Raw genomic sequence first — 12,156 nt, 5'->3', positions numbered from 1 at the left:
AGAAATGTTAAAGTGTAGGCAGAGGACTGCAACCTGAAGCGGCTGGTGTGCGGGTGGAGCGGCAGGGCGGGGGCTGGGACTACCGAGAGGTGGGGAGAGGGAGGGGAACGCACTACGAAGAATACCTAAAAAAAAGGGAAAAAAGAACGTACCTACCGGCTAGACTCCCCTGCAGCCACATCTAGTTGCGGCTCTCATGCTTCAAAGCAGCATCAGGATTGGCCTGAGCGCAGTGAATTTCCCAGAGAGACTGGGATCCTGTGCTTGCTGTCTCCAACCCGACAACGCAGCTGGGTTGCAGACCGCTCAGTGCACGTGTCGGTTTCGCCGCCCAGAGACGGCCAGCCATAACGACATACGCACTGACAGCAGTGCGCACCACTCCCTTTCGTCACTGCCCTTGAGATATCTCCGCCCCCAAGACTTACCCTGCCCTTAGAACTTGAAAAATAAAACGATAATAAACCTGTTTTATAATAGTTTTATTTTTCAAGTTTTGAGATTGGCAGGGGGTGACGCTCCTCCACCATAGAGGAGGAGCCACCACGGATTGTTACTCCTCCTGAACACACTTTTACACTTTTTTCTAATTCACTAAAACAGGTGTAATAACATGACTGGAATGCCACACCAAATACAGGTTTCCAGACATTCCATTTCAGCTGCCATGTGAAATTTTTAGGCTGTCTATTCCCCCTCTGTGGAGTTGTAGATAGCGAACAATTGCAAAGGCAACCGAAAGTGCATATATATATATATATATATATATTTATTAGGAATGAACATAATGTTTACACTACCAGTTTGCTATTTTTTCACATATTTATGAACTAGACCCTAATATTATGTGGTAGGTATCATACAATTGGTGGTTTTAAAAGTTTTAAAACATAGTAATTTTGTTTTAAATATTTATTACCGTAAATACTGCTTTTATTACTATAAGATGGTTGATGACATTTAATCTATTACCGTCTGGTTTTATTCAGCATTATTTATTTAAACTGTAAACATGTTCACCTATTGTGTATAAACTTGCGGATGTTTTCTATATCTATGCTTGTAACAAAAAAAGAAAGAAAAAAACTTTGCACTGTCACTTTAAATTCTGGTAAGCACTCCACCAGCGCGTCATGTGATCAAGGGCACGGAGTTGCCCGAAACGCGTCATGGCGGTGGTGCAGGGCGTTGGAACACAATAAACTTCGAAATTGCACCAAATCTGGGTCTATGATCGTCATTTTGGATGTGAAAGAGGACATTTTGGACGTAAAACCAAACAGATATTACCGAGCCTGCTTCCTCGGTATCCATAGACCCCTCCTTCAACCTGGGCCGGTCGGCAAGGAGCAACTTCCTGGTTCTTCCCGGATGTGTACACAGTTTTCCTGTAAGGAATAGCCGCGGCAGCCCCCAGACGAGGCAAGAATCCTGCCAAATGGACTAAAGGACAGAGCGCGTATCGGAGGATACGGGTTATGCCGGAGTTTTCATTCAAGGTAGGGAAAAACGCCGAATGTCTGGAGAAGGAGTGTGCTTGTTTTAGGCACAGCTACTAAGCAATAGCCTGAGACTGTAATCCCTAATAATATAATCGCCCACACGTTTGCACCATGTCAGCCGACGCGCTGAGGAGCCGCGAGGCAGGGGCCACGGACATGTTCAATGATTCTCCTAGCGGAGAAATACTAAAAAACCCGAGTTTGAATTCAGCTCCCATAGCCAATCAGAGCGTCAAAGAATTATTCAAGAAATTAGAGAAATTAATGAAACAAGAACAATCTAAATGGTGGGAGCACAAATCACTTACCCGGTATCTCGAAGTCGGAAGAGTGCCAAGAGGACTAAGGATAATGCTAGCACCAAGCTATGAAAATCCGGACCCGCAAATGTTAGCAGAGTGGGCTGAAATGAATTTGATATCCTCACGACATTTAATAGAGATCCTGGTAAAATATGCTGATAGTGATCGACAGAAATTACAAACAAATATTGATGAGATTAACGAAGAAATCTCCAAGTTAGAGCAAACAGAAATACTTTCTAAATACCGTAATGAGATGCTGGCCAGATTACAAAAGGAAGAAGACATAATAAAGAAACGAAAGACTTTCAAATTCCACCGGGACAAATGCGACTACGAGCAAGGGCGGGTCTTTACATTTTCCAAAAAATTCGATCATGTTAAAACCACTAGCATTACAGCGCCAGTAGGTATTTCAGGACCCAGCACGAGTGGCAATCCGGAGGTGCAATCTTCGACATCGGAACTGAGCTCCGCCATTGACAGCGAGTCTGAGAATGAGCAGACTAGGGGTCCAAGGTCATTGGGGTTTCCAAAACCAACCCTGGCGCAAGAGGTCGATTACCTACGCCAGGACAGACGACAAACACTCAGATCAAATGTGCAACATGCAAATGCACCACGACCAGGAACCTAAAGCGGAGAGCAAGACGACGGTGCCACATCAAATGCCAAACCAAACAACAGGAAAGGGAAAAAAACCACCAGAAATTGGCAACGGCGATAAAGGCAAACGACGTCAATGCGAGTACCGTAATCAATCTGACAAGCATCGAACTTAATAAAGAGGAGATAAAAACACTGTCACTAGGATTATCCTACAGCCCACAGACAAATTTTGACTATGCTACCACAAGAATTGATGTGTACAAGTTTATACGCAAACTGAAATTGCGAAAATACCATGCAATGCGAGGAAGAAGCACAGATATTCCAACTACAATGCTGATACCAACATTAGATGATCCGAAGGAATTATCAACACAAGAAAGCATGCTGCTCAGGAATTTGGAGGATCTACATGCAGAAAGCAACGTTTGCACACAAGTACCACAGTTGGATGATTCGACTATGAGTAGAAGCACATGCACTCCATTTAAGCCCAAATCGACTTTTTGCCCCATTATGTTGAGAGATAATCTGGATTTGTTCAATGAAAAAGTAACAATGGAATTGAAGTCTCTCTATTACAAAATCTCTCATTCAGTGAACAAATATAACAAACAAAATAGTGATTATTACAGACTGATTAAAAAACTTCAAGAGCAAAAAAAGATCATCATTCGCCAGTCTGACAAGGGGGGCAACATTGTGTTGTGGCCACATGAAATGTATATGGAAGAAGCATACAACCAACTCAACAATGTGGACTGCTACAAACGAAGCAACATGCAAATGGTAACCACAGCACGTAATGAATTTTACAGAAAACTGTTGGCATGGAAATCTGCTGGTTTGCTTTCCAATGATGAATTTAAATTTTTAAAAAATGACCACCCGAAGCTTCCAACTATCTACTTTATCCCTAAAGTTCACAAGTGCATTTCCAAACCTCCGGGCAGGCCTATTATATCGGCCTGTGGCGGCTTATTGGAAAATACCTCACGTTATGTGGATTTCTTTCTGCAGAATCATGTAAAGAGTCTCCCATCGTACATACAGGACACTGGAGACTTTTTAAGAAAGCTTAGAGATATTCAATGGAAAGAAGAGTATTTACTAATAACTATGGATGTGACAACGCTATATACTAGCATCAACCACCGTGATGGTATTAGAGCAGTCGAATATTATTTGAACACAAGATCTGATGTCATGCACTTGCACAACAAAATGTTATCCACCATGATTTTAACCTGTCTTGAGAACAATTTCTTTTTATTCAACAATCAGATTTTTAATCAAATCAGAGGCGTTGCAATGGGGGCCTGTTTTTCTCCCAGTTATGCTTGCCTTCATATGGGATACTGGGAGGAACAGGTCCTGAGAAATGAATATTTGGAGATTGTAACAGACCAGGTTTTATGTTGGTATAGATATATAGATGACATTTTTTTAATCTGGAAGGGAACTGAAATCAATGCTCAGAAATTTGTGGAGAACATCAATTGTAACAATTTTAACCTTGGTTTTACAGCACAAATGAGTAAAAACACAATTTGCTTTCTTGATGTGGAAGTATACATAGTAGAAAATAAGGTGGAAACAAGATTGCATAGGAAAGCAACCGCGGGAAATATAATTTTACATGCTACCAGCCATCACCCTGTACATCTGATCAATAGCATCCCCTATGGGGAGATGCTTTGCATTCGCCGGGTATGTAGCAATGACGTTGAGTGTAGGAGAGCCCAGTTGCAAAGTAAAAATAGGTTCCTGGACAGGGGCTACTCAGAAAAAACTCTAGATACTGCAATAAATAAAACTGCTAACCTAGATCAACCTACTGCTCTCCTAGTACACAACAAACCTCTGATTGCGCCTGAGGAAACCTCTACTAGATTGATTTTAACATATAGCCTACAACATAAAGCTATCCGAAAAATTGTTAACAAGAATTGGCCATTAGTAAAAAGTGACCCGATTTTGAGCAACCAGACTATCCGATCACCCTGTATAACCTTCAGGAAAGCTCAGTCAATGAGCAACTCCTTGGTAAAAAGTAGTCCGGAAGTTCTGGTTTCCAAAACTTGGTTAGGCCCAAAGGATGGCTTCACACGCTGTAATACATGCAAAGCGTGTCGATATGGGGTCAACAAAACAAATTACATCACACCTTTTAAACCTAATCCAGTACCGATTACAAAAAGTCTCAACTGCAGAACAGAATATGCAGTCTATGTACTGGAGTGCTCATGCAACTTGCAATATGTAGGGAGTACGAAATTGCAGGTGCATAAACGAGTACTCCAGCACTTAAGAGCAATCACCAATGTTGATGTTACCTACCCGGTTGCCAGACATTTTAAAGAACGCCATGACAGCAAATTGGATAATTTGAAATATTTTGTCATAGATACTATTCCTCCGCAAAAGCGAGGAGGCAACCGGGAGGCTATGCTCCGGAAATTAGAGACACGGTATATTTTAGAACTGGACAGTAAGATACCCCAAGGCTTGAACTCTAGTGAGGACTTTTATACATGTTTATAAGTAACAAACTTTTGGATATATACTTTTTTAGATGAAATTTTAAATATCATCTATTTATCCACCTAGCTGCTGCCTCACCAATGAGAAACATTGTTTATATATTTTTTATTCTTTTCTGATCTTTTACACACTTTGCACTTTAATAAGTCACGGCTGTGACTATTAACAGGGGTCTACTTAACACTGTTTAGGTTGCACTATCTCTCAGGCATAACTTAATACGGAATTCATCAGCAAGTATGGCCACTTGGTCTATATTATTAGGAATGAACATAATGTTTACACTACCAGTTTGCTATTTTTTCACATATTTATGAACTAGACCCTAATATTATGTGGTAGGTATCATACAATTGGTGGTTTTAAAAGTTTTAAAACATAGTAATTTTGTTTTAAATATTTATTACCGTAAATACTGCTTTTATTACTATAAGATGGTTGATGACATTTAATCTATTACCGTCTGGTTTTATTCAGCATTATTTATTTAAACTGTAAACATGTTCACCTATTGTGTATAAACTTGCGGATGTTTTCTATATCTATGCTTGTAACAAAAAAAGAAAGAAAAAAACTTTGCACTGTCACTTTAAATTCTGGTAAGCACTCCACCAGCGCGTCATGTGATCAAGGGCACGGAGTTGCCCGAAACGCGTCATGGCGGTGGTGCAGGGCGTTGGAACACAATAAACTTCGAAATTGCACCAAATCTGGGTCTATGATCGTCATTTTGGATGTGAAAGAGGACATTTTGGACGTAAAACCAAACATATATATATATATATATATATATATATATATATATATATATATATATATATATATATATATATATATATATATATATATATACTTATATATGAACACTTTGACCTCCTGAGGCGGAAGCCGGGAGAGTCTAGCTAGCGTTTTTAAAATTGTATTACTGTGTAAACTGAAGTGATTTTAGACTTTATTTGACTACTTCGAGTGTGTATTTAAGGTGATTGACAACTTTCCTACCTCGATCCCCCAAGCCACGGGATACTTTCTCGAGTGGACGCCCTGCCCTGGGACACGCAGGCCACGCCCACCACCTGACAGGCCACACCCCTACCTCCGCCACTATTTATCATGTGTTTCCACCGGAAGCGCAGCGGACGGGCGCAGCGGGGGCGCCGTTTGCGCGCCAAAGGCGCGCCTAAGGCAAGCCCGTCTGCGCCCGTCCGCGACCAGACCGCGGCCGGGGCCAGACATGCTGCTGGCGAGGGATCTCAGGGTGAAAGGATAGTGTGGTCAGGTGAGGACCTAAAGGCTCTGGCTCCCCCCTTTAAATGCTGTCCGCACTCTACAGACCCTCTGACCTTCGCCCCTCCTCAGATTTGTAACACTTGTGAGATAGTCTTTGGCAACGTAAATTCTGTGAGGCCTCCTAATCCCAAATCTCCACTTCAGATAGGCATTAGAGCCGGACTACTGAATTGTAGATCCCTGGCCAAACATGCTGATGATGTCTGGCTGTTACTTGAAGAACAGGAATGGGATATCCTGTTTTTAACAGAAACCTGGATGAAGGAAGACAACTTGACCTCCATTGCATTGGCAGTCCCTCTGGGATTTAAAATATGCCTCGCCAACCGTTCTGGGACAAAAAGAGGCGATGGCGTAGCTATCATTTTTAAAGAGCACTTAAGACTAACCTCCTCAGCACCTACGACTATTCAAGGAATTGAAGGCCTCCACTTCTGCTTTCAGGCAAGTCCTCAGCTCTCATTAGCAGGACTGGTGATTTATCGCCCACCGGGCGGCGCAGATTCTAACTTATCTATTCTACTGGACATGATTGTTCAGAGCTCGCTCCTCCACCCCCATTTTATTGTGGTGGGTGACTTTAACATCCACATGGATAAATCCGACTGTGCCATGGCAGAGCTACTTAGAGCTACTTTAAGCACGGCCAGTCTTAGACTGATCAATGAGGGCCCTACACATAGGGGGGGGCCATACTATTGATCTCATCTTCTCTAATATCAAAAATGTGCTGTCCGAGGATCCACTTCCTCTGACCTGGTCAGATCACTCACTTGTCCCTTTTACACTGAACTTGGCGCACGACATTTCTGCGTCCAGTAAATGTTACTTCCTAAAAAGACAATGGAAGAAGCTGATCCCCGAGACTATGGGCCCTGTCCTGGAAAAGACTACCCCATCCCTGACAAACAACGCCAATATTGATGCTCAACTCCTCAACGAGTGGGTTGGAAAGATGGTTTCCTCCATTGCGCCAGCTTCCCGTGCACTATCGAAAAGAGACTCTCCCTCAGCACCCTGGTTTTCGCAGGAGCTAAGAATAGAGAAATCAGCTTGTAAAAAGCTGGAGAGACTCTGGAGAGCAAACTATGGTCTGGAGGAAAAGATTAGGTACAAAGAAGCTTCTAAAAATCTACGGAAAGCTATTAGGAAAAATAAAAAACGTTTTTATGCAGACTCGATTCTACAGGCAGAACAGTCTAGCAAACAGATTTTCAAAATAGTAGTGTCTTTTTTTAAACCAAAGTGCATTGAGAGGGAGGTTGCTCCAACAGTTATGCTTTGTGAGCAAATTTCTGAGTTCTTTGATCAAAAAATTAAAAAGGTCTACGACTCTTTTGGACCAGAAATAAAAACAGTGAAACAGGACCTCGCGAATAAGAGCGAGCTAAGTGAGACTTTCACCCAGTTCCTCAATATCCCCGTGAGTGAGGTACGGCAAGAACTGCTCCGATGCAAATCTGGTTCACCCGACGACCCCTGCCCTGCAAAATTATGGAGCTCTATAGCCGACTTCATAGCTCCTACACTTCATCATATCTGGAACTCCTCCATTGCTTCGGGCATATTTCCGGATGCATGGAAACATGCTACCCTCCTGCCCTTAAAGAAAAAGCCTAACGGGGACCCGGAAGATCTCACTAATCTCCGCCCGATATCCCTATTAGCCGCCCCGGGAAAAATGTTGGAAAAAGTCATACAGCGCCAGCTGAGTAAATTTGTAGAAGTAAACAAAATTCTCCATGAAACACAGTCTGGCTTCCGGCCCGGCTTTAGCACGGAAACAGCGCTTATTGAGGTAGCCGAGTCAGTTAGGTGGTCGATGGATGCAGGGAACTCAGCAATGCCGGTACTCCTGGATCTGTCGGCCGCCTTTGATACGGTGGACCACGCCAGACTACTCAGCCGGCTGGCCGAGATAGGGATTCAGGATAAGGCGCTGGATTGGGTACACTCTTACCTATCCCAGAGAACCCAGAAGGTGGCACTTGGAACGATCTTGTCGGCTCCCAAGCCCCTTGGCTGTGGAGTCCCGCAGGGGTCGGCCTTAAGCCCCCTTTTGTTCAATGTCTACCTTGCTCCTCTCTTTACGCTAATTGCCAACTGGGGTGTCAAGACAATTTCATATGCCGATGACACACAGTTGGTATTTCCGTATTCCGAGATCACGCAAGAGTCCTTTTCTAACTTCAAAGGCTGTCTTCAAGATGTAGCCCACTGGATGAACGCTAATAAATTAAAACTTAATGCCAATAAGACTGAGGTTATCTTTTTTGGCAAGGGCTCCCCGCCCGCGTCAGATCTTTGGTGGCCGTCGGAGATGGGTCCTGCCCCATCACCCAGTCACACGGCAAAAAATCTTGGAGTGAGATGGGATGATTGCATGTCCTTTACCTCCCATATCCAACAAGTTGCCGGATGTTGTACGAGCAAACTGAGAAATCTTCGTAAAATCCTCAGACTCCTACCAGAAGACTGCCGAAAAACGGTTATCCACGCTACTGTGACCTCAAGGCTGGATTATGCCAATGGACTCTACCTAGGCCTACCAAAATACCTGACACAAAAGCTTCAGGTAGTTCAAAATGCGGCTGCGAGACTTTTACTGCGAATTCCACTCAAGCAGTCAGTCTCTCCGCATCTTCGATCTCTGCACTGGTTGCCAGTTGCCAGCAGAATAAAGTTTAAAGCACTAACGCTGGCTTTTAGATCTTTGCATGGCTCCTGTCCAGTATACCTGAAAAACAGTCTTCCCAGATACTCCCAAACCCGCGCATTGCGGTCTAACTGCCGTGTTCAACTGACAGTCCCACGCACGAAAAAGGCTCGACTCGGGGGTCGGACTTTTTCGGCTAACGTCTCCGCTCTGTGGAATACCCTGCCACAAGAAATTCAACAGGCCCCTTCCGAATCCTGTTTTAAGACACTGCTAAAAACCTGGCTTTTTAACCAACCACGCTAGCTTTTTAATTTTTTAATTTTTAATTGCTAATTTTAACTACTTCCCATGTCTTCTGTGTTCTACTAGCGCCGGGACACCTCCTCGCGAGGTAGCTGTCGCGCTTTACAAAACCCAGTATTATTATTATTATTATTATATATATATATATATATATATATATATATATATATATATATATATATATATATCTTTTATTTTTTGTTCACCACGGGGAAAACCTTTTTCCCTGTTGAGAAATCCTTTCAGTTTCAACTAAACTAAAAATTCAGAGGCGATTATTTCTCCTTTACATCCTGGAAAGGGAATTCCTCCTCTCTGACCATTCATTTCCAGTGTTCGAAGGCATCCGTTTCCGGGTTGTTAATGGTGACCAGCAAACGTTTGTGGGCATTAACAAACCTGCAAAGCAAACCACGACTTAGTACTTCCACTTCCAGTCCTTGTGTGGGATTTTCTACAGGGGATTTCTCCACACTCGTGGCAGAGAAGTGCACAGTGGTTAAAACCATTCAAACCTGTCAGGAATTCTTTAGTGAATTTCTTACAGGAAGAAATGAAGGCATTCTCTTGAGAAACATGCCAATTCTGCTCACTAAATTGTATCGCCAGGAGATTGAGCGTACTGTATGTCATTTCAATATGTTATTCTGCTGACTATAGTGTATTTTTTTACTTCTGTCTCTTTTGATTTTTGTTCCGCAGGTCGGGATGGGAAATGCAGATTATATTGCGGTGTTTTTCCACGTGTTGCTGCCGATTGCCTTTGAGGTACTTTAAATTGATTGAACTGGAAAAATGATACAGTGTGCGGAAAGGGCGGTGTGCAAATAATACAGCCTTCTAGATTCGAGAGGGCAAAAAACAAAAGACCCATATTTTGAGAATAATATGTCCTGAGTGCCTTTGCTGAACTGTGCTTCTCATGTTTTGTGTAAGTTGGAGCACGCCTTAATGGTAACATTGTTTTGTAAACTACAGAGGTTTGGGGGGGAGGGGTTATGTATTTATTTTTCATCTTTATCTAAAAATGCCTAATGTTTGTAAATGCATTAAATATTAGGAACTAAACACGAAAAATGTATTATTACTCACTGCACACTCCTACCAATTCGGTAAGTGCAAAGATAAAAGGACTGAGGGAGCACACCAGAGAATCTAAATAATACAACAGTGTTTTCAGTTGTTTCCTAAATCTCAGCAAACCTGTTTTTAGACAAGAGAAAAAAGAACATTGTTCAACAGCGCAGGCAGCTAAATGCAGATCTTTTACGACGGCAACAGGTTACCTTGACGAATCTGTTTCAGAACTCGGTGCTCCCCTGGGGTGGTAGGACTTCATAGCTTCAAGAACGAATGACTGGCTCTTTCCATGAATAACCCAATGCACAGCTCACAGAACTTTTAATTGTATCCTGGCTGATAGCATCTGATGAAGATTTCTCAGTAGAAGAGAGACGTGTGCCTTCCAGTGCCGGAGCCCAAGCAGGCTGCCACATTCTGAACGAGCTGCAAATTGTCCAGACAAACATTCTGAAGGGACATGTATGTAACATTGCCATAACCTGGCTAGGATTCTTCAATAGAAGCGACCGTCTTAAGCCCTTCAGGAATGAAGCAAGGTGCGACAGCATTACATTGCGCCTTCACTCTCCAGCAGGAAGCTTTTTTCTCAATTTGTTACCCCAGGTGTGCTTGTTTGCCCGTGCCACAAGAGCTCAGATGTTTTCACTACAAGGTTACAGGCATTCTGTAACCATCCAACATAGCTGTGTTCCTCAGAATCCTGCAACCACCCAACCCTGCAAGGGCCCAGACAGGCTTGTGTTAAGACAGGCTTTGCATGTTGCAGGAATAAGAAGCTGAAAGCATGTGAGATAGAGGAAGGAGTGGCAAGCAGGAGGAAAAACAATGCTGACCCAAACAAGACCAAGGTGGAGAGGAAAGGAAACAACGTCCTGAAGGAGGAATCTGAATGCAGCCAAGGAAAGTAAACTAGCTAACACAAAAATGAAAATAAAAAGGTAATCATCCTTTCTAAACGTAACACTCTGTAAAAACAGTGTAGCAAAAAAATAAAAGCATTGGCATAGCCAATAGGTCTCGCCTTTTGTATGTGAATGGAGACCCACTAGTTTTGCCATTGTTTTCTGCCGATATTGTTTAGCTTCAGCAGGTGCGATGTTGCGCATGCGTGCACAGGTCATTTATAAGCTGGGGAGGTGGGCGAAAGGGGAACGAGGAAATGCAGCACTTAAAGAAAAAACACAGAGCATATACAGGCTGTTGGCTCTTAAATATGGCCCAAGGATTGCAAACTTCCAGGTGAGAGGTGTGGCAGAACCAGGTCGACCATCACCAAAAGACGGCATCAAATATTCTAAATATGCTTGGAAGGCGGTGACGTGAATATATCATTCCAGCGGTGCGGACGCACCTCTCCGCGAGCACGTGGGATAATGTTTTCATCTCCTGGGCGAGGAAGGAATAATCGCTTCAAACGCGCGGCCGATGGGTGATTTATAGCCTGTGCAGTGTTTGATTCATATTGGAGGCACGCGGTGGATCGCAATGGCAGACACTATTACATTCTGCAGTACAAAAGCAAATTAGGTTGTCTAAGCTGCTCTCTTCGCGGATACACAAATGAAGTACCCGGTACTGTGGCGGCGGCGCTAGCGCTGGAATGAAACAATTTAATAAAGGCCGGTGCAAATGATGACTGCCACACCGGTAATGTGCTGCAGGGTGCCGCGCGCGCTGTCAATCTCCTAAAATGAGGCGGTAGCTCGGGCACCCTGCAGCCGTGAAAGAGCGTCGGGGCGTGCTTGGAGGCGAGCAGATACCAATGTCAGTGCTTGACTTACAGCAGGGACCTGGCTGCAAGTTTATAGTTCTGAATGTTGCAGGAAGCAGAAGTTGTTATTGCACTTTTTAATCCAGTTTAAAG

The 12,156-nt window shown here is 43.3% G+C and overlaps 1 protein-coding gene across 3 annotated transcripts in view; it reads left to right on the top strand.

The window, feature by feature from the left end:
* The window catches only part of HDAC10 (histone deacetylase 10), a 440,238-nt gene that overhangs the window by 184,298 nt on the left and 243,784 nt on the right, over window positions 1-12,156 (top strand). For all 3 annotated transcript variants that reach the window (XM_085653979.1, XM_085653977.1, XM_085653978.1), the window contains one exon: window positions 9,912-9,977. In XM_085653979.1, coding sequence (XP_085510105.1) covers window positions 9,912-9,977 — 66 coding nt within the window. The remainder of the gene's footprint in view (window positions 1-9,911; window positions 9,978-12,156) is intronic.

The sequence above is a fragment of the Triturus cristatus genome, chromosome 4_1, assembly GCF_964204655.1.
Source record: "Triturus cristatus chromosome 4_1, aTriCri1.1, whole genome shotgun sequence".
In the NCBI taxonomy this organism is placed as follows: domain Eukaryota; kingdom Metazoa; phylum Chordata; class Amphibia; order Caudata; family Salamandridae; genus Triturus; species Triturus cristatus.
The sequence above is the reverse complement of the archived record's forward strand: the minus strand, read 5'-3'. Positions and strand labels throughout refer to the sequence as shown.